Raw genomic sequence first — 23,790 nt, 5'->3', positions numbered from 1 at the left:
AGCCAAACGACCAGTCAGACGTACAGCCTCAGCCAAACGGCCATCTACAACAGCCCCAGCAGCCGGCCTGGCTACGAGCCCTCCGGCCGCCGTACCTGGATCTAAACCCACAGGCTGCGAATTCAGCCCTCGACTTCGAACACTGGCTGAGCTGCTTCGAAGCCTACCTGGGAGAATCCGGCGTGCCTCCGGCATACAAACTAAGAGTTCTGACCGCTCAGGTGAGCCCTAAAGTATTTGCACTCATCTGGGACATTGCCACATACGAGGACGTCCTCAACCTGCTAAAAGAACAGTATCGGAGCCCTGTAAACTCAATGTACGCCAGGCATCTCCTAAGATCCCGCTCGCAACAGCCAGGAGAGTCGGTTGATGATTTCTTACGGGCGCTGCAAATACTCGGCAGGGACTGTGACTTTAAAGCCGTAACAGCTGCAGAACATACAGATGGAAACATCCGAGATGCCTTCGTGAAAGGCCTTCGGTCAGACTACTCACGGTAAAGACTGCTGGAATCAAAGGACCTCGACCTGAAAACAGCTGCTATCCTCGCTCGCTCCTTGGAAGTGGCCCATCGGGACCTCGAGGCGTACTCCAGGTACTGTGCTGCGCGACCCTGGGACTCAGGCCCGACCCCGGCCGCAATACCCCTCGCACCGCCGCCTCTGGGACCTACCACAGCGTCGGTGTCCCGGAACCAATCGGGACCGCCACCCCCGGTACCGGCTGCGACATCGGAGCCCCGCGATCGGCCCGCCAGCTGCTTCTTCTATGGCCAGGCGAAACACCCGAGGGCGCGCTGCCCTGCAAGAAACGCGACCTGCTCCGACTGCCACAAGGCCACTTCGCGAAGGCCTGCAGGGGGAAAGCCACAGACGCCAGCAGTGCCTCATGCGAGTTGTGGGGGCGGCCATCTTTCATCAACGCCACAGATGCCAGTATCCCCTCGTGTGAGTCGTGGGGGCGGCCATCTTTGATCAAGGCCACCGACACCAGCAGTGCCACATGTGAGTTGTGGGGGCAGCCATCTTCTCTGCCATCTTACCCCACCTCGTGGGCGCCGCCATTTTACCCACCACACTCGACCGCCACCTCGCCTCCAGACCCGACCACCGCCTCACCTGCAGACTACAGCAGCTCGCTCAGCCATACACTAGCCTCCGTCACACTGGACCAAGCTCGCCCGCATCACCTGTCCAAGTCCATGATGGACATTGAAGTAAACGGCCACGCCACGACCTGCCTGTTCGACAGCGGAAGCACGGAGAGCTTCATCCATCCAGACACGGTGAGCCACTACTCCCTCACTGTCCGGCCAACGCGCAACCGGGTCTCGATGGCGTCTAGGTCCCACTCTACAGACATCAGCGGCTACTGTGTTGTGACCCTGTCGGTTAGGGGCACGGAGTATAAAAATTTAAAACTTCTCGCCCTGCCCCAACTCTGCGCTGCCGTCCTACTAGGGCTGGATTTCCAATCCCACCTTCAAAGTTTCACTCTAGCATACGGTGGACCCCTCCCCCCACTCACAGTCGACAACCAGCAGCCTTTAAACCGCCCACCGCGTACCACCTGCGGCCTATCCACCCTCAGGGTCCCGCCTCCCTCCCTGTTCGACAACCTCACCCGCGACTGTAAACCCGTTGCCACCAAGAGCAGGCGGTACAGCGCCGGGGACAGAGCTTTTATTAGCTCTGAAGTGCAGTGCCTCCTGAAGGAGGGCATCATCGAGAGGAGCAACAGCCCCCTGGCGCGCTCAGGTCGTAGTCGTCAAGACCGGCGATAAAAACCGCCTAGTCATCGACTACAGCCAAACCATAAACCGGTACACCCAGCTGGACGCATACCCCCTTCCCCGCATATCTGATATGGTCAATCAGATTGCACAGTACCGGGTATTCTCTACCATCGACCTTAAGTCGGCCTATCACCAACTCCCTATCCGCCCGGAGGACCGCCAGTATACCGCCTTCGAGGCGAATGGCCGCCTCTACCACTTCCTTAGGGTTCCCTTCGGCGTCACCTACGGGGTTTCGGTCTTCCAAAGGGAGATGGACCGGATGGTTGACCAGAACGGGCTGCATGCCACGTTCCCTTATCTAGATAACGTCACCATCTGCGGCCGCGACCGGCAGGACCATGATGTTAATCTGGAGAGATTCCTCCGTACGGCCCAACGGCTGAACCTCACCTACAATAAGGAGAAATGTGTGTTTAACACCTCGCGCCTTGCCATCCTCGGCTGCGTAGTAGAGAATGGAGTCATCGGCCCCGACCCCGAAAGAATGCGCCCCCTCATGGAGCTTCCCCTCCCCCACTGTCCAAAGGCGCTGAAGAGAACCCTGGGGCTCTTCGCCTACTATGCCCAATGGGTGCCCAATTATGCGGACAAAGCCAGACCCCTCATGAAGTCCACCTCCTTCCCCCTGACGGCAGAAGCATGCGCAGCCTTCTCCCTCATAAAGGGAGACATTGCTAAGGCCACAATGCACGCGGTGGATGAGTCTATCCCTTTCCAAGTGGAGAGCGATGCATCCAACTTCGCCCTAGCTGCAACCCTTAACCAGGCGGGGAGACCTGTGGCCTTCTTCTCAAGGACCCTCCAGGGCCCCGAGATCCGACACTCTTCGGTCGAGAAGGAGGCCCAGGCGATCGTGGAGGCAGTACGACGCTGGAGGCATTACCTGGCAGGCAAACGATTTACCCTCCTCACCGACCAGCGCTCGGTCGCTTTTATGTTTAATAACAAGCTGAGGGGCAAAATCAAGAACGACAAGATCTTGAGGTGGAGAATCGAGCTCTCCACCTACGATTATGATATCTTGTACCGGCCTGGTAAACTGAATGAACCCCCAGATGCTCTATCACGAAGTACATGCGCCAGCGTGCAAAGTGATAGACTGCAGACCCTCCACAACGACCTCTGCCACCCCGGGGTCACCAGACTTTACCACTTCATTAAGGCCCGCAACCTGCCCTACTCCATCGAGGAGGTCAGGACCATGACCAGGAACTGCCAAACCTGTGCCGAATGCAAACCGCATTTCTTTAGGCCGGACAGAGCAAGCCTGATCAAGGCCACCCGCCCCTTCGAGCGCTTGAGCATCGATTTTAAGGGGCCCCTCCCGTCCTCTGACCGTAATGTGTACTTCCTCAACATTATTGATGAGTACTCCTGTTTCCCCTTTGCCTTCCCCTGCCCAGACATGACCAGTACCACGGTCATCAAATGCCTGAACGACCTCTTCGCCTTGTTCGGGTTCCCGAACTATATACATAGCAACCGGGGCTCATCCTTCATGAGCGAGGAACTTCGCCAGTTCCTACTAGCGAGAGGTATTGCTGCAAGCAGGACCACCAGCTACAACCCCCGAGGGAACGGCCAGGTGGAAAGAGAGAACGCGACTGTCTGGAAGGCCGTTCTCTTAGCCTTAAAGTCTAAGGGCCTCCCAACCTCTCGCTGGCAGGAAGTCCTCCCGGCAGCGCTGCATTCCATCCGGTCACTGCTTTGCACTGCCATTAACGCCACCCCCCATGAACGAATGTTTGTTTTCCCCAGGAAGTCGACTACGGGAACCTCGCTACCAACATGGCTGACTTCTCCGGGGCCCGTCTTGCTGCGAAAGCATGTGAGGGCCCATAAAATGGACCCCCTGGTCGAGAGGGTGGACCTCCTGCACGCCAACCCCCAGTACGCCTATGTGGCATACCCAGACGGGCGGGAGGACACAGTCTCCTTATGAGACCTCGCACCCTCGGGCACCCCTGAGACACCACCGTTACCCCCCACCACCCCCCCAAATCCAGCCCAGGTAGACGGCATGCCGGAACCCCACGAGCCTTCGCCGACCACGCAGACACCAGCATTAACATTGGATACTGCACCACCGCCGCCGCTGCTGCGCCGATCAGAAAGGCTTACGAGGCCTCCGGACAGACTGACATACCCGAACTGGTAGTACACTTCACCCCGCCGGACTCAAATTTAAACAAGGGGTGAATGTGGTAAACCACTTTTATCGTTCACTATCGTTACATTATGGTTATCACTGTTTACACTGTTGTATCACTACACAAGGTCACCTCTTGCCACGCTGTTATACCTGGGCTGACCACAGCTGACTCCGCCCATGGCTCCGCCTGCTTGCCCAGGTATAAAGGTGGGCGACTGGCTGGTATTCCTCCTTGTTGGATCCGATCACCCACGAGGGTGGGCTCTGTTATTTAGCCAATAAAAACCTATAGTTACTAACTTAACTCGTCGCTTTTCATGAACTGAATTGATAGGTATATCAGGCAGATGACACACTCAGTAACTGGCTCCCTCTGACCCGTCCTTGTGGAGCCACTTTCCCCAGAGACACTGCCAGGTAGGTGTGTCAGAGCCAGTAGGTAGAGTTGGTGACATCATGGTTTATTTCGCCATGTACCATCTAACGGATGAAATACTGTGACTGGGGCATTTTCCAATCAGGTAACAGAAGCTTGCCAAATGGAACTGCACTTTCAATTAGATATGGTGGTCGACTCTGTGGGTGGCACTTTATAGATCCCACCTTTAAGAACCGTCCCATTCTGCTGAAATCTTGAAAAGAGTTTCTGTACAGTCAGTTTCTCTGTGATATTGGTCATGATGATTCAGTTGCTTGTCTCATTGAATAGACATTTCTTCCATGATCTGATCCAGAAAACATAGGAAAAATACATTACCTGATTTTTTTTTTAAATTCCAAAAACACTTTGGCCGGGATTTTGCTCACCTCGGCAGGTCCGGTGCGGACGGTGTCGGGTCGCGGTCCCGCTGCTGGCTCCATCCCGTTCTGGAAAATTAATTTACGTTGATAGGGCTTGTTTAGCCCACCCAGCGCGTTTCCCGGTTCAATTAGAGGAAGCGGGTCTGGTGATGTTATTCATGACGCATCATCAGCCGGTCTCCTTAAAGGGACCATGGCCAGCTTACTTTTGGCGTTTGTGCTCTCAGTGTTCTACAGCATTGAAGTGCTGCAAACACTGACAATCACTGCACAGAGGCGCACGGCTGCACCCAGGTTCTCCTATGACACCCTCCATATGGAGGGAGTCACAGCACACGGGGAGGTCCTCTTCCCTTCCTATTTATAATCTACATTAACGAATTGGATGAAGGGATCAAGTGTAATGTAGCAACATATGCGGATGATACAAAGATGGGTGGGAAAGCAAGTTGTGCAGAGGACTCAAAGAATCTGCAAAGGGATATAGACAGGCTAGGTGAGTGGGCAAACATTTGGCAGATGGAGTATAATGTGGGAAATTATGAGGCTATCCACTTTGGCAGGAAAAATAAAAAAGCAAACTATTATTTAAATGGAGAGAGATTACAAAATGCAACAGTTCAGAGGGTCCTGGGGGGTCCTTGTGTATGAAACACAAAAGGTTAGCATGCAGGTACAGCAAGTAATCAAAAAGGCAAATGGAATGTTGCCCTTTATTTCAAGGGGGTTGGAGTATAAAAGCAGGGAAGTCCTGCTACAACTGTACAGGATATTGGCGAGACCACACCTTGAGTACTGCGTACAGTTTTGGTCTCCTTATTTAAGGAAGGATATACTTGCATTGGAGGCAGTTCAGAGACGATTCACTCGGTTAATTCCAGAGATGAGGGGTTTGACATATGAGGAAAGGTTAAGCAGGCTAGACCTATACTCATTGGAATTTAGAAGAATGAGAGGTGATCTTATTGAAACATATAAGATACTGAGGGGGCTCGACAGGGTAGATGCAGAGAGGATGTTTCCCCTCGTGGGGAAATCTAGAACTCGGGGGCACAGTCTCAGAATAAAGGGTCGCCCTTTAAGAACTGAGATGAGGAGGAATTTCTTCTCTCAGAGGGTCGTAAATCTGTGGAATTCTCTGCCCCAGAGAGCTGTGGAGGCTGGGACATTAAATATATTTAAAGTGGAGATGGACAAATTTTTGCAAGATAAGGGAGTGAAGGGTTATGGGGAGTGGGCTGGGAAGTGGATTTGAGCCCTAGATCAGCCATGACCTTATTGACTGGCGGAGCAGGCTCGAGGGGCCAAATGGCCTATTCCTGCTACTATTTCTTATGTTCTTATGTTCCCATGGGTGGTAGAGACCTCGTCAGGAGATCAACACAGCCTGGTTGCACATTGCAGAGAAGATCAGAAGCAGGGATGTGGTCAGGAGGACCTGGGTGCAGTGACGCAAATGTTTCAATGATCTCATCAGATCACGAAACATTAGCACAAAGCCACACTCAACCTCATCCTCCTGCGATAAAAACAGAAAACGCTGGAAAAACTCAGCAGGCCAGGCAGCATCCGTGGAGAGAGAAATAGAGTCAACGTTTCAGGTCTGGGACCCTTCATCAGAACTCATCCTCCTGTGCCTCTCTTCACCTCCCCATCACTCTGCCTTCCCTACCCTACTCCTGCACATCCTTACTCACACCAACTTACCTTGCACCTCCACCCATCCCTATCTACATTATCGCATCCCCATCTCACTAGCCACCCCTCACACTCACCCTCATCCTAGTCTAATCATACGAACTAACAACACACAAGGGTAGCCACTGTTCATGTAAATTTTCTGTTAATGTGATCTCAAACATTGAGACCTTTATTTTCAACACTTTGCGTTCTTGGACAGATTTGTGTGCACCTTTGGAAGTGGCTTAGTGAGTTACAGTGAATGGTGAGACAAAATGGTACCCCCTGCAATGGTGGTGAGTGTGAAAGGAATGGCTTGGAAGTATTGTAGGGATGCTTTATGGTGTTGGTGTTGCTGTGGGGTGGTGCCAACCTGGTGCATCATGTGGCAGCCAGGGTGTACAGCATCAAGTGAAGTAAATCTGGCCATGGTGAGGTCATCCCTGGCGTCCCAGGCAGCAATGTGGTAGGGTGCTGATGCCATCTGTCCTCTGTCCTGTGCAGCAGCAGGTGATTGCGGAGAAGGTTGGTGTTGTTGTTGGTGCTGCTGGTGTTGGGGCTGATCGTGGTAAGATTCTGAGGACCAAGGTGAAACAGTATAACCAGTACCCATGGTGATGGAGTAGATGGCAGGTGAAGTTGAGATGACAGAAGTGATCTGTCAATGGTGAGAGAGGTTGTTCCAATGAGGTGACACTGTATAGAGAGTTTGCTCCAAACACTTGCAGCCTGCATAAAGCTCAATCTGTCTTCCAAATGCAGTAAACAACAGCTTCTGCACTTGGAAAGTGAACGGCTGTGAGGTGGGAGATTTTATTGCACATTTCAAACTGTCAACTAATCAGCTGATTCAACGGCCTCAGGTTCACAGACCTGGTCCCCGAGCAGCGTGGACCCCGTGGGCAAGTAGTTAAAGTTAAAAGGTGAGGTTAAAAGCCTTATTACGGGTTTGTCAACATCCCAATAATTGGTTTAATTGGGTCGCCCGCCTCGGTGGGTTGGGTCGGATCGGAGATCACACGCACACCACTGGGGATGGCACGTTGTGGCGGGTGGACAACAGGGTCCCGACCCACCGTCAAAAAAAATCAGATTTCCCACCTGACCTGCCACCGATCCCGCCCGCTGTCCCCCCGGAAAATTGTGTCCTTGATGTCTGACGTAAGAAAACTACTAGGCACTTGGTCTGAGTATTAAACAAAGCTTTAATCAACTGTTTTTCAACATGGAGATCTAGTTGTGTCCTTCACTAGTTCCTGTTAAAGAATGTCCTGAGCAAGCTGGGCCCATGCCCGAGTATTTATACGCTCCCTGGACAGCGCCACCAGCAGGCCGCCCAGTATTACTTCAGAAGTCATTTCCACATGAATGACAAGATTCATGTCAATGTCCATTTAAATTGAGATTTTAAATCACTTCCTGTTAATGCAATTATGACAGACAAAAGTGCCACTAGGCCAATTAGTAAAAAATGAAACAAGCTGACTTAACAGAAAACTTATTAAGGTTCCTACTCAAGGGGAGTGGGAATAATTAGTATGGGCATACAGTCCCTACAGGAACATCCCACCCAGGGTCGTAATCTCACCCACTGGAAAATTCACCCTACTGTTTACCAGGGGATTGGATTGCCCTGTGGGTTAGCACACTGTACACTCATTAATGAGAACTCAGATTAAATCCAGGCCCACTGATAGCATCAGTGTTAAGTCTCTGCCAACTGCAAGAGTCCTACGGGTGGGGTGGGGTGGTGGGGGAGGGGGGGTGGTCTTGGGCGAATGAACATCGGGTGGAGGGTGAAACGGGTGGCCGCTTTGCTATTTCCTGTTTTGCGCTAACGTCCTGGACAAATTTCACCACCATGATTTTAATGGGCACCTCCAAAAGCACGAGCGTGCCCAGCACCTGGCAAACATCACATAGAGAGGCAGCCCGCTTGATTGGCACCCCATCCACTACCTTAAACATTCACTCCCTCCACCACCGGCGCACCGTGGCTGCAGTGTGCACCACCTACAAGATGCACTGCAGCAACTCGCCAAGGCTTCTTCGGCAGCACCTCCCAAATCCACGACCTCATCCACCTAGAAGGACAAGGGTAGCAGGCACATGGGAACACCACCACCTCCAAGTTCCCCTCCAAGTCTCACAACATCCCGACTTAGAAGTATATCGCCGATCCTTCGTCGTCGCTGGGTCAAAATCCTGGAACCCCCCACCTATTCCGGGGATCTTAGTTACAAGGACAGGTTGGAGAAGCTGGATTTGTTTTCATTAGAGCAAAGGAGGTTGAGGGGTGACTTGATAGAGGTGTACAAGATTATGACGGGTTTGGATAGGCTCGACGGTAAAAGGCTGTTCCCACTAGTTGATGGCACAAGGACTAGGGGACACAATGTGAAGGTTTTGGGCAAGAGATACAGGGGGGATGTGAGGGGAAACTTTTTTATGCAGCGAGTGGTGAGGACCTGGAACTCACTGCTGACGGAAGTGGTGGAAACGGACACACTCGGGGAAAAATTTGGTTGCTTTGTGCCTCCCATTAGCGCCCGGGTGCGACAATGTTTGCGCCGCTCGCGAAATTGACCAGACATTTTGCAGCGGCACTAAACACTACCGCCACGATCTCCTGCACCGGCAGATCATGACGTCAGTCAAGCGCGCAACGCCCCGGTAGCGCCCCGGACCGGATATTGAGTGGCGCTCCCTGCCTTACCGCCTGCCGCTAGCAATGACAGGTTGAGGGGAATGTTTTGCAGCCGGGAAGGGACTCCGTGAGCGCTATTTAAAGGCGACCGCTTCCTGCCTTTTTTTGTCGGCGACATTTTTGCACCAAGCATTCTGAGAGAGAGAGAGACTTCTGGAGTGATTCAACGCTGTGTGAAGGAGGTTTGAGTACTGAGCTGCACTTTGCAGGTTCATTTTGATTTGTCCTTCCTTGCATCGATTTAGAAGAGACTATGGGGGCTGCACTCTGAGCTCTTTCCCTGGGCCTCTCCATTGTTCTTTCCAGCAGATTTGATGTACTGGTCTCTCCAAGCCGAGATTCAAAGCTACAATGAGCAGGGTGTGGATCAACCCTCCCCTTTAAGAATTGGCCGGTGCCAGTGTGTCTGTGTTCCATTTCTGACTGACATCACATGAGCTTCGCCAGCGCTCTGAGGTAGCGCCTCGCTCCTCGGCGTTACTGCCTTAAGAGACGTGTGTAGCACTTGATTTAACGCTCCAATCACCTCCAGGGGCGATAGAAGCCAAGTTTGCAGTCAGAGGCGATAATTAGCGCCAGGCGCTAAACTTTGCGCCCGGCTGATAATTGCACTCTAAACGGGGCGATACCGAATTTCTCCCCCTTTGACTCTATGGCCACGATTTTCTGCCAGCCGTCGGGTGGTTTTCCAGGCGGCCGGGGGCCGAAAATCGCCGAAAAAGCGGGTCGCGACCACCCCCCCCCCCCCCCCCGCCTGATTCCCTGCCCCATCCGACTTTCGGACCGCCGTTTCTCCACGACCCGCTTCAGTCCCGGCCGCTGGCGGGACTGGCCGTCGGGACACAAATCACCAAATTATTACCTTGTTTAAGTAGATTTTAAGGGGCCGTTGTGATTTTGGGGCTTTCCCCACGTGAAACATGCCTACGGGGAACCCCGCTGATGAGACCTGGTGTGAAAACAGTTGGCTTACTTGCTTGCAGCTGCAGGTCAATGAGGACTGAAGAGATTTAAACAGGCAGCATTTGCAGGCTGCAGGACCTTGTTGATGAAGGCTTGGGGGAACTTTTTGAAGGCTTAGGCACAGCTGTAGAAAGTTGGAGCCTCACACACTTCTCCAGTGTGAGCTCCTGGGAAGCCCCTCTCACCACCCTAACTCAGCGCCTCCTCAACAGCGGCATCTGCCAGAAGCATGGGAGGCCTTTGATACCTTCCCTTCCTGGCATTAGAGGATCTCCAACAGCATAGGAGGCTGGAGCAACTTCAGCAACAGCATCACCAGCAACACCAGCAGGAGCGGCAGGCTGTGGCTCACCCACCTGAGGCATCACAGGCCAGAAGGGGTCAGCGCATGGAAGGCCGTCGGCGCAGGAGATACCCCCCAAACAGGGTGTACAGACACAGGGTCAGCTACCTCAACATGACTGAGCAGCAGTGCCAGAGGCGGCTCCGACTTTCGCGAGAGGTTGTGACTGACATCTGCGCAATGCTGCGGCAAGACCTGGAGATATTAGCAACAGGTCCACACTACTTGCCAGTGGCCATCAAAGTCACCACCGCACTCAACTTTTATGCCTCAGGCTCCTTCCAGGGATCAGCAGCAGACATCAGCGGCATCTCCCAGGCTGCCGCACACACTTGCATCACGCAGGTAACCGGTGCCCTCTTTGCCATTGCGCACAATCACATCCATTTCACCAGGGATCGCGCAAGTGTGAGGGCGCGAGCGTGTGGATTCGCTCAGCTGGCAGACTTTCCAAGGGTGCAGGACGTCATTGACTGCACACATGTGGCCCTTAGGGCACCCCACCGCAATCCAGGAGTTTTTGTCAACCGCAAGGGCTTCCACTCCCTTAACGTTCAGCTGGTGTGTGACCACAAGAAGGAGATTTTGCATGTTTGTGCCAGGTTCCCTGGCAGCTGCCATGACTCCTTCATACTGCGCCAGTCTACTGTGCCTCCGCTATTCAGTCCGCCAAAAGAACTTCAAGGATGGCTACTTGGAGACAAGGGATATCCCCTGCGCTCTTGGCTAATGACGCCGTTGAGGAGACCAGCCAGCGAAGCTGAGGAGCGCTACAACTCCAGCCACATTACCACCAGATGCAATACCGAGCAAACCATCGGATTGCTGAAGATGCGCTTCAGATGCCTCGCTAGATCAGGTGGAGCCCTACAGTACTCATCAGCCAGGGTCTCCAAAATCGTTGTAGTATGCTGTGTGCTTCACAACATGGCGCAGCGTCGTGGCTTGCCGATTCCGCAGGACCAAGAGGTTCCTCACAGAGCCGCCTTGGATGAGGATGATGCTGAGGAGGAGGAGGAGGACAGAAACGAACATCCTGCAGAGGCCCGCCAACCAGCGGCACCAGTGCGCGAGAACATTGCTGGGCAGAATGCAAGGAACGCACTTATGCTGGGCAGATTTGCGTAGCCTGGAACATCAAACACTGCAGCCTCACTGCTTCTGAATTGACCATGGACAGTGGCCCATGCCTGCACTTTCCAACAACTTTGACCAGCTTGCAGTCATCTGCAAGTTATCCTAAGGCCTCTATGTGACATCCCCATTCGCCAAATGACAGACGCCATAACTGCAGCAGCTGGCACCAGATTTTTTATGTACAGGAAAATGATGGCATTAAAACTAATTACATGACTGGATGGTGGAATAGTTATGTGAATGTGAGCATAGAGAGAGACGGAATGGGTAAGGGTGCATGGATGTGACTGTGAAGTGGGATGTGGAAGAAGAGGTTGCTGAAGCTGAGTGCTGTTGGGGAAAGGCAATGGGGATCAGGTTGAGGGTGATGGAAACTTCATACTTGCTTTTCCTGCACTGCAGCCAGGTGCGACGGGTGACACCCAGAGAGTTTACCTCTGCTGTCACCTCCATCCAGGTAGCCGTGGACTCTTTGGGAGGCCTCTTCCTCCCTGAGCGAGGGTAGAGGATCTCCCTGTGGGCCATTACCCCATCCACCAAGGTCTGCAATGACGTCTCATTGAATTTGGCCGCAGCTCGGCCTCTGCCGCTGGCAGAGGCTCTTCTGCCATTGTGCAAGCGTGGTTGAGAAGCCTGCAGAGGTGGAGAAGCTTGCTGGACACTTTGAAAGCACCACGAATGATGACATCATACTGTGGGGCTTTCTGACACGAATTGGACAATTAGCAAGGCTGCCCACATGCTGGTAATTAATTGGCCACTTGAGGGAAAATTGCGTGGAGCTGGCTGACACATTTGTTTGTGTGTCAGAAACCCCACATTTGGGGAAACCCGACCATTTCCCACACAAGCCAAAAATCGGGCCCTATGACTCTACCAGCACTGTGGGAGTACCTTCACCACACGGACTGCAGCGGTTCAAGAAGGGGGCTCAGCACCACCTTCTCAAGGGCAACTAGGGATGGGCAATAAATGCTGGCTTTGCCAGCGATGCCCACATCCCATAAATGAATAATTAAAAAAAACAATAATTGGTGGTATGGGAAGTGGAAAACTTGCACTAGTGTGGTGGGAAATGATCTTTTGAGGTTCAATTTTCGCCACAGTGGAACAGGGTAGAGAGAGAGAGCACCAGTCCTTGCCATAACCATACCTGGAGATACTTAGAACTAACACTGGGTTGCAAAATGGATAAAGTATTCCACCCAAACAGTACTGACATGTTTGAACTTAATGAACATAAAATTTCACCAAATACAAATTGGTAAAAGTTACCCTTTCATTTAAGTGCTGACTGACCCTCTAACGGTGCAGCGACTCCCTCAGTACTGCAGTGGGGTTGCAGCCTCGATTATCCTCAGGTGTCTGGAGTGGCTCCTTCAGAGACTCAAGCTGCTGTCTTATTTCCATTAGGGCTGTTGGCAGCTCCGACGAATGATGTGCTCCCCGATTTACATGTGTAGGGGTTTACCCTGGAGTTTAGAAGAATGAGAGGTGATCTCATTGAAACGGATACGATTCTGAGGGGGATTGACAGGGTAGATGCTGAGAGGTTGTTTCCCCTGGCTGGAGAGTCTAGAACTAGGGGGCATAGTCTCAGGATAAGGGGTTGGCCATTTAAGACCGAGATGAGGAGGAATTTCTTCACTCAGAGGGTTGTGAATCTTTGGAATTCTCTACTACCCCAGAAAGGACATACTTGCTCTCGAGTCAGTACAAAGAAGGTTCACTCGGTTAATCCCGGGGATGAGGGGATGGACATATGAGGAGAGGTTGAGTAGATTGGGACTCTACTCATTGGAGTTCAGAAGAATGAGAGGCAATCTTATTGAAACATATAAGATTGTGAAGGGGTCGGATCGGGTGGATGCGGGGAAGATGTTCCCGATGATGGGTGAAACTAGAACTAGGGGGCATAGTCTTAGAATAAGGGGCTGCTCTTTCAAAACTGAGATGAGGAGGAACTACTTCACTCAGAGGGTGGTAGGTCCATGGAATATGCTGCCCCAAAAAGCTGTAGAAGCTACATCATTACATAAATTTAAAACAGAAATAGACAGTTTCCTAGAAGTAAAGGGAATTAAGGGTTACGGGGAGCGGGCAGGAATTTGGACATGAGTCTAGGTTCGGATCGGTCATGGCCCTGTGGGTAGCGGAGCAGGCCCAAGGGCCGTGTAGCCTGATCCTGCTCCTATTTCGTGTGTCTAATTCTGTTAGATTCAGGAGATGTTTCTGTGATAGTGGATTGGCGGTTAGGATCAGGTCAGCCATGATCTTATTGAATGGCGGAGCAGGCTCGAGGGGCCGATTGGCCTACTCTTGCTCCTATTTCTTATGTAGGGCTGTGGATGCTCAGTCATTGAGTATGTTCAAGGCTGAGATCGATAGATCTTTGGGCACTAAGGGAATCAAAGGATATGGGGATTGGGTGGGAAACTGGTGTTGAGGTCGAAGATCATGATATTGAATGGCAGAGCAGGCTTGAGGGGCCGTACGGCCGACTCCTGCTTCTTATGTTCTAAGTGTAGTGTATGTACCTTTGAGAGAGAACTACTTTTACAGCTCCTGTATACTGTAGTACCGGCAGTGACCACACCTGTATATAAGCCTTGAGCAGGCATCTGTACTGTCAGTCTTTAGACTACCCTCCTCCAGTAAACACCTCACAGAATCACAGAAACGCCACAGTGCAGATAGAGGCCATTTCGGCCCATCGAGCCTGCACCGACACATATCCCACCCGATCCCCGTAACCCCTACACCAACACATATCCCACCCTATCCCCGTAACCCCACGTATTTAATCCCCCTAACACTAAGGGTCAATTTATGATAGCCAATCAACCTAACCCGCACATCTTTGGACTGTGGGACGAAACCGGAGCACCCGGAGGAAACCCACGCAAACACGGGGAGAATGTGCAAACTCCACACAGACAGTCGCCCGAGGCCGGATTCGAACCCGGGTCCCTGGCGCTGTGAGGCAACAGTGCTAACCACTATGCCACCGTGCCTGTTGATTGTTAATTTACAGCCTCCGTCTAGTTATTGGAAAACACCATACTTTAAGATTCACGGATTCAACACTAAGAGTTAGCGAGAAGTTAATTAAAATAACTTCTATACTCAGTTAAAAAAAAAAATTCTGCAAATATCAATCTTTTCGAAACCGAAATGGGTTTTGATATTATGGGCTTTCGATAGTCTAAAAATCTGCAGAAATTAAACAAGATACAAAATGAAATATATCTTCGAAGGCCCTTCCAGACATTGCTGAGTTTAATACAAATCGGTTGTTTCAAAGGTTACGTCTGTTTGTTGCGTCTTTCTGTCTTTTTTCATTGAGTTTAATTCAATTATCCTCCCACTACACTGACTGCCACACAGCAATAAGCTAGAGGTGTAAGCAGCTCAAAAGCTAATGCCTACAGTGACGTCTTGATGGAACAGAGTAGCTCGATTTCCCGGCCCATGTACTAAATCATTCAAAATACTGGAGCTGGTATTCTGAGTTTTAATAGAGTCAAATAGAGTCAAATCAGAGTATCCTCTTCCACATCTGACAACCTAATGCAAGTACTAGACTAGGGAGCCAAATGTTAAAAATAGTCGAGTATTCTGATGGAGCTATCGATCTTTCAATGTGTGTAATGATGGATATATTAACCTGCTTAGCCTGCACAACACAAACTCAAGTGACAATTACTATGCTACTAATGAATTGCTGCCACTTTTCATCTCCCCTTTTCCTAAACTCTAGTTGTCTTTACTGTGAGATGTTACAATGAATTCCATTAAGCAGCTTCCATTGTTTCGCAATTAAGTATCACATCAGTTGTGATATTATGCTGATACTGTAATACTGAGATTTAAGGTGATTGACAAAAGAACCATAGAAACATAGAAGATAGGAGCAGGAGTAGGCGAGCAGGAGTAGGCCATTCGGCCTCTCGAGCCTGCTCCGCCATTCAATGAGATCATGGCTGATCATCCAAATTCAGTACCCTGTCCCTGCTTTCTCCCCATATCTCTTGATCCCTTTAGCCTTAAGAAATATATCTAACTCCTTCTTGAATATATTTAATGAATTGGCCTCTACTGCCTTCTGTGGTAGAGAATTCCACAGGTTCATCACTCTCTGGGTGAAGAAATTCCTCCTCATCTCTGTCCTAAATGGCTTACCCCTTATCCTTAGACTGTGACCCCTGGTTCTGGACTCCCCGGCCATCGGGAACATCCTTCCTGCATCCAGTCTGTCTAGTCCTGTTAGAATTTTATAAGTTTCAATGAGATCCCCTCTCATTCTTCTGAACTCCAGTGAGTACAAACCCAATCAACCCAATCTCTCCTCATACGTCATTCCTGCCATCCCAGGTATCAGCCTGGTGAATCTTCACTGCACATCCTTCCTCAGATAATCCAGAGGCGACATGAGGGAAAACTTTTTTACGCAGCGAGTGGTTAGGATTTGGAACGTGCTACCTGATAGGGCGGTGGATACAGATTCAATAGCAGCCTTCAAAAGGGAATTGGATCAATACTTGAAGGAGAAAAAATTGCAGGGATATGGGGAGAGAGCGGGTGAGTGGGACTGACTGGATTGCTCTTCGAAAGAGCCGGCGCAGACTCGATGGGCCGAATGGCCGCCTTCTGTCCTGTACTCTTCTATGATTCTATGATTCTGTAATCACATAATGCCCTGCAGATACCATATGTTTTCACGTCACTGCAATTACAGACAGAACCTTATCGAACAGCTTCTTCGCCAGTTGCAATGAACTCCTGAGCTACGAGGTCATGTTAGAAAGCCTTTCACTACTATCGGCCATCGCCCGATAGTGTCACTCACAGTACAGTCAGCCGATTACTCCCGTGGAAGAGAAGGGACACTCGACTGGCACTGTGGTGAGGACTTCTGTCAGCTTCAAACTCACAAGAGCCAATGGATGAATGTCTTTGAAACAGATCATTCACACTCAATCCCATTTGTCGATATTTTCCAGATATTACATCTCTCAGACATATGAGCAGAGCTAAATTCATAATCGTATGTCATTAAAAGGGCATGTTGCATGATTCTGTGAGCACCCATATTTTAACAAATCTGATCCACTTTAAAGAAGCTTTAAAAACAGGAGAAAGTCACTGGATCAATAAACCCATCCCTTTTTTGATAGATCTGAACCCTTCTTACCCCTTTCTCACCATATCCTTCAATCCTGAAATGCATCGAATTATCACATGAAGAGGCTGGAGAAGCTGGGATTGTTCCCTCTATAGCAAAGAAGGTGAGGGGGTGTTTTAATAGAGGCATTCAGAATTGTGTGGGGTTTTGATAAAGTAGAGAGGGAGAAACTGTTTCCACTGGCAGGAGGGTCGGTAACCAGAGGACACCGATTTAAGATAATTGGCAAAAAAGCCAGCAGGGAGACGAGGAGAACTTTTTTTTACTCAGCGAGTTGTTATGATCTGGAACGCACTGCCTGCAGTGGAAACAGATTCAGTAGTAACTTTCAAAAGGGAATTGGATAAATACTCAAAAAGGAAAACATTTTTTAGCAGGGCTATGGAGAAAAAGCAGGGGAGCGGGACTAAGTGGATACCTCTTTCAGAGACCCAGCACAGGCACGGTGGACCGAATGGCCTCATTCTGTGCTGTATGATTCTATGATTCGACAAGATTATATAACCGCCACTGTACTCCAAAGGTTATCAATTGTGCGATGCACTTTGCGTAATTTTGACAGGATAACACACTGTACCAATGCAAGGTATGAGGGTAACAATAATGCAGCGTGTTACTTCACAGCACAATACACAGATTGGTGGCAATGTGGCAGAGTTGCTAAGCCACCATTTCTGTATGCAACAAATCTTTTTTAAAAAAACACATGCTTCTGTACGTGTTTGTTTAAGCTGCAAAAGTATTTACATTTTTTTATATGTTTTTGTTGTGGCAGACCAATGTTTTTGGTCAGCTGAAAGTCCCAGCTCTGTGACCTTTATTTCAACTTTACATGTCTTTTCCAATCTTTTAAACTGCTCCATATACTGGAGAATAGTTTGACTTCTTTGACTCCAATGGTACACGAGATAAAGAAAGAAAATCTTGCATTTATATAGCGCCTTCCATGACCTCAGGACGTCCCAAAATGCTTTACAGCCAATGAAGCACTTTTGAAGTGCAGTCACTGTTATAATGCAGAAAACATGGCAGCCAATTTGCGCACAGCAAGCTCCCACAAACACCAGATAATCTGTTTTAGTGATGCGGATAGAGGGATAAATATTGGCCAGGACACCAGGGATAACTTGGAAATAGTGCCATGGGATCTTTTACATCCCCCTGAGAGAGCAGACAGGGCTCTCAGTTTAATGTCTCATCCAAAAGACGGCACCTCCGACAGTGCAGCACTCGCTCAGTACTGCACTGGAGTGTCAGCCTGGATTTTTGTGCTGAAGTCTCTGGAATGGGACTTGAACCCACAGCCTTCTGACTCAGAGACGAGAGCGCTATCCACTGAGCCATGGCTGACACATTGGATACAATGTTGACTTCAGAGTAACAAATATACAATTGGAATCACTCTTGTGTGAAGATTCTAGAAAGCCTTTGATAAAGTTCTACATGAAAGGCTGTCACACAAGCTTAAGGCATTGGCTATCCGCGGTGGAATTTGGAGCTAGATAACAAATTGGCTGCAAAGGGGGAAGCAGCCTAGTGTTAATTGGGCTGGAGAGATTTACTGAGCAGATGGCTCCAGAGAATGGTTCTGGGGCCCCTCCTGTTCTTGATCTACATAAATGAACTGGATTCAGAAAAGCGAAATAAATTGGCTGAAGATGGCACAGATCTAAGGAGGGTCAATGAAATCTGGTGCAGCAGTTAAAGAACTACAAAAGTGCTTGGGCGAGATTTGCAAATGGTGGAACCGTGGCAGATAAAGTTCAATACGAAATAAGTGAAAGGTGTTGCATATTGGAAGAGAAAATGGTGTGACTAGGAGGGAAGTTGAAAGAGATGCGGGCGTGATAGCAGACTCAACACTTACCATGTCCAGTCATTGTGAAACAGCAAGCCACTCGGAGTTATATTGTGAAATCAGTAGAATACAAGCCTGAGGCTACCACATTGAAGCTGTGTCATGCTCCTGTCATACCACACCTAGAATTATAGTTTCCAAGGCACGAGAGGCATCTTAGCCTTGGAAACATTGCAAAGGCGCACACACGTACACAATCAGTGCTAGAACGCTTTCAATCACACATTCATTAATGGAACACTTATCCCTGAAGCTACTGGCCTGAGACCATTAGCTACCTATCGATTCCAAACAGATTTATACTGCCTAGTCAAAGTGCAAGTTTCCAGCCCATGCACCTCTCTCTGCACGCAGGCTCGTCCGCGTGTGCACCATCCCAGCGATCAGTGTACGAGTGCAGGCAGGAGCCCTCTAAATATTAAAATCAATTGTGGTGTGGGGAAGTTTAAAAAGTGCCCAGAAAGTCTAAAGGACCCATTGAGTCCTTTTTAAACGTCAAGATTGACACTGAATTGGAGCCATATTCTATGCGGTGTCAAACCAAAGTGATGTGAGACTACCTCCTCCAGAGGGCCCTATACCACTTCTTTCCAGAGTCAGTTCAGGCCCTAATCCAGAATTACACTGCAACTTTAATGTCATTGTGAAGCACAACCCTGAAGTCCCTGTATAAATGTCCCAGTCATAGAGTCATAGAGTTATACAGCACAGAAAGAGGCCCTTCAGCCCATCGTGTCTGCGCCGGCCATCAAGCCCTGTCTATTCTAATCCCATTTTCCAGCACTTGGTCCGTAGCCTTGTATGCTATGGTGTTTCAAGTGCTCATCTAAATGCTTCTTGAATGTTGAGGGTTCCTGCCTCTACCACCCTTTCAGGCAGTGAGTTCCAGATTCCAACCACTCTCTGGGTGAAAAAGTTTTTCCTCCAATCCCCTCTAAACCTCCTGCCCCTTACCTTGAAACTATGCCCCCTGGTTATTGACCCCTCTACATAGGAGAAAAGTTCCTTTCTATCTACCCTATCTATGCCCCTCAAAATTTTGTACACCTCAATCAGGTCCCCCCTCAGCCTTCTCTGCTCTAAGGAAAACAACCCCAGCCTGTCCAGTCTCTCTTCATAGCTGAAACACTCCAGCCCAGGTAACATCCTGGTGAATCTCCTCTGCACCCTCTCCAATGCAATCACATCCTTCCTATCGTGTGGCGACCAGAACTGCACACAGTATTCCAGCTGTGGCCTAACTAGCATTCCGTACAGCTCCATCCTAACCTCCCCACTCTTATATTCTATGCCTCGCCTAATGAACGCAAGTATCCCATATGCCTTCTTAACCACCTTATCTACCTGTCCTGCTGCCTTCAGGGATCTATGTACATGCACACCAAGGTCTCTCTGATCCTCTGTTCTTTCTAGGGTCCTCCCATTCATTGTGTATTCCCTTGCCTTGTTAGTCCTCCCAAAATGCATCACCTCACACTTTTCAGGGTTAAATTCCACTTGCCACTGTTCTGCCCATCTGACCAACCCGTCTATATTGTCCTGTAGCCTGAGGCTTCCCTTCTCGCTATTTACTACTCCACCAATTTTCGTGTCATCTGCGAACTTACTGATCATATCTCCTACATTCATATTTAAATCATTAATGTACACTACAAACAGCAAGGGACCCAGCACAAATCCCTACGGTACATGACTGGACCAGTGTATTGCTAAATGTACTGGTTTCAGTCCCGTAGCCTGTGTTAAATTGGAGCCCTTGTTGTTTGTTAGTGGCTAACAGTTTTATGACAATATTTATCCCTCAATTAACATGATGTGAGTGATCTGCTTATTATCACATTGCTGCTTGTGGGAGCTTGCTGTGCACAATTGGCTGCTGCATTTCCTACATCACAACAGTGACTACACTTCAAGTGTACTTCATTGGCTGTAAAGTGCTTAGAAACATAGAAACATAGAAGATAGGAGTAGGCCATTCGGCCCCTCGAGCCTGCTCCACCATTTAATGAGATCATGGCTGATCATCCAAATTCAGTACCCTGTCCCTGCTTTCTCCCCATATCCCTTGATCCCTTTAGCCTTCAGAAATATATCCAACTCCTTCTTGAATATATTTAATGAATTGGCCTCAACTGCCTTGTGTGGTAGAGAATTCCACAGGTTCACCACTCTCTGGGTGAAGAAATTCCTCCTCATCTCAGTCCTAAATGGCTTACCCCATATCCTTAGACTGTGACCCCTCGTTCTGGACTCTCCCGCCATCGGGAACATCCTTCCTGCATCTAGCCTGTCTAGTCCTGTTAGAATTTTATAAGTTTCAATGAGATCCCCTCTCATTCTTCTAAACTCTAGCGAATATAAGCCTAATCGACCCAATCTCTCCTCATACGTCATTCTTGCCATCCCAGGTATCAGTCTGGTGAATCTTCACTGCACTCTCTCCATGGCAAGAACATCCTTCCTCAGATAAGGTGACCAAAACTGCACACAATACTCAAGGTGTGGTCTCACCAAGGCCCTGTACAACTGCAGCAAGACATCCTTGCTCCTGTACTCGAATCCTCTCGCTATGAAGGCCAACATACCATTTGCCTTCTTAACTGCCTGCTGCACCTACATGCTTACCTTCAGCGGCTGGTGCACAAGGTCACCCAGGTCTTGTTACACTTCCCCTTTTCCCAATCTATTGCCATCAGATAATAATCTGCCTTCCTGTTTTTGCCACCAAAGTGGATAACCTTGCATTTATCCACATTATACTGCATCTGCCATGCATCTGCCCAATCACTCAACCTGTCCAAATCATACTGGAGTTTCTCTGCATCCTCCTCACAGCACACATGCCCAACCAGCTTTGTGTCATTTGCAAACTTGGAGATATTACATCTAGTTCCCTCGTCTAGATCATTTATATATAGTGTGAATAGTTGGGGTTCTAGCACCGATCCCTGCGGTACCCCACTAGTCACTGCCTGCCAATCGGAAAAAGCCGTTTATTCTAACTCTGCTTCCTGTCTGCCAACCAGTTCTCTATCCAAGACAATACCTTACCCCCAATCCTGTGTGCTTTAACTTTGCACGCTAATCTCTTATGCGGGACCTTATCAAAAGCCTTCTGAAAGTCTAAATACACCACATCCACTGGTTCTCCCTTATCTATTCTGCCAGTTACATCCTCAAAAAAGTCCAGTAGATTAGGCAAGCATGATTTACCTTTTGTAAGTCCATGTTGACTTTGTCCGATCCTGTCACTGTTTTCCAAGTGCTCTGCTATTACATCTTTTATAATGGACTCTAGCATTTGCCCCACTACCGATGTCAGACTTACTGGTCTGTAATTCCGTTTTCTCTCTACCACCTTTTTTAAATAGTGGGGTTACATTAGCTACCCTCCAATCCATGGGAACTGTTCCAGAGTCTATAGAATATTAGAAGATGACCAGCAATGCATCTACTATTTCTAGGGCCACTTCCTGAAGTACTCCTTGGGACGTCCTGAGGATGTAAAAGGCACTATATGAATGTAAGTCTTTCTCTTTTAATTAAAGATGCTGCATCATTTAGATGCAGTGGACTGTTCTTGTAATGATTAGGCTCTCCTTTATCGTTCTCCTCTTTCCATTTACCAATGATGTATTTCACGATTGTGATGTTTGCACAGGGAATGAATGATTGACGTGCATTGCAGATGATGCTTGCCATTAAAGGTTGTGCGCATTCAATCAATCACAGTTGATCACTACAGTATTTAACTCATCACTCACCTCCCACCGTGGAAAACAGTCAGAAAAGTATCAAGCACTCTGGATTTCCCCCTTCCTCGAATGCGTATAAAACAAGACCACCCTCCACGATAAGCATCAAAGCACGGTATAAAAGTAGGAAGGTTGACACAAGAGGGAATGACAGGCGTGTAATCTCCACCCACCCCAAGCACAAGGATCTCGTTCTGACCCTGTGTGACACCCCCTAAACACAGTAGGGGTAGCCCAAACACCCAATCCCAGCTACCCTGTCCACCATAGCTATGCAAACCAAACACTCTGATCCTGAAGTACAACTATACCTTCCTTGCTCAATGACGCCAATACGACTACATATCATCATATCATTGAATGCTCCTGCAAACACTACATAATCAAAAACGCATAACTGAACCATTGTGCAGACCAACGTGAAAATAATTGAAAATATAAAATAACGTTTCAGCATTTTCTTATTTTTAAATCAGACTTGGCTCCTTCACTTTTCCTTTCCAGACATATGTGCATTATCCTCCTCAAATGCAGAGAAGAGGGTTTCCTATTCTCACCATGAGGCTTGAGGGATTCAATGCCTGCCAGACACATCATACAATGCAAATGGTTGCAATTCATAAAATAAGATTGGAAAAAAATCCTTCTCCCTTTGTGAATGATCTTGAAGATGATGTTATTTTAAGAGAGGGACAGGAGGGAGAGAGGGGAGGGGGGAATCAAAAACACCCACAGCAAATAAGAAATAACATTCATTGAGATGGGCATTTTGTGTGTGTGTGTGTGTATGTGGGGGTGGATTCAGAAAGAAGAAGAAAAAATAGCAACAGCGACGCCACAAGAATAATAAAATGCTAATAATCGGGAGTTGACTTTCTTCGTGACTTACCAGGTCTATGAATGTTAGGAATTTCCAGCTGCCGCCGTATGTTTGGTGAGCTGGGATGTCGAGGGCTTTGAAATTGCAGAGGATGGAGAAGTAGGAGAGCAGGATGGCGACCCGCAGCACCTGAGAGGGGATGAGAGCCATGTTGCTGCCGCCGCCGCTGCTCCTGTCCGCCTCTCCTCTGCCTGGTATCCGCCCAGAGGATGGAGACCGGGGGGAGCCTGTTACCATGGCAACTCCGGGCAGGCAGGCAGGCTGCGGCTCGGCACAGCACAGCATCACTCAGGCCTGCCAGACATGTACAAAAACAAAACACAGATTATTCTCCAGGTGTAGATCAAATATAACCTCATCTATAAACACGACTGGCGAAAATTAAACTGCTATATATCTGCACGTGCATATGTATACAAGGATGCAGTAGCTGGATAAACATTAAACCTTTCTTTAAAAAGAAAGAAAAAAATATCTATATCTAGCTATTTATCCATCATCCAGCTATCTATCTATCCATCTACCTCT

General features: G+C 49.0%; 1 protein-coding gene across 2 annotated transcripts in view; it reads right to left on the bottom strand.

Moving 5' to 3' along the window:
* aig1 (androgen-induced 1 (H. sapiens)) overlaps window positions 1-23,541 on the bottom strand; it is a 208,004-nt gene extending 184,463 nt beyond the window's left edge. Inside the window, exon 1 of one of the 2 annotated variants that reach the window (XM_085979234.1) lies at window positions 23,272-23,541. In XM_085979234.1, coding sequence (XP_085835360.1) covers window positions 23,272-23,499 — 228 coding nt within the window. In that variant the 5' untranslated portion in view covers window positions 23,500-23,541. The remainder of the gene's footprint in view (window positions 1-23,271) is intronic. The other variant, XM_085979235.1, reaches the window with a different exon arrangement.
* Window positions 23,542-23,790: the final 249 nt, after the last annotated feature.

This window comes from Somniosus microcephalus, chromosome 3 (assembly GCF_052327205.1).
Source record: "Somniosus microcephalus isolate GS21.2 chromosome 3, FLI_Smic_1.0, whole genome shotgun sequence".
Lineage (NCBI taxonomy): Eukaryota > Metazoa > Chordata > Chondrichthyes > Squaliformes > Somniosidae > Somniosus > Somniosus microcephalus.
This window is presented reverse-complemented; position numbering and strand designations above follow the sequence as displayed.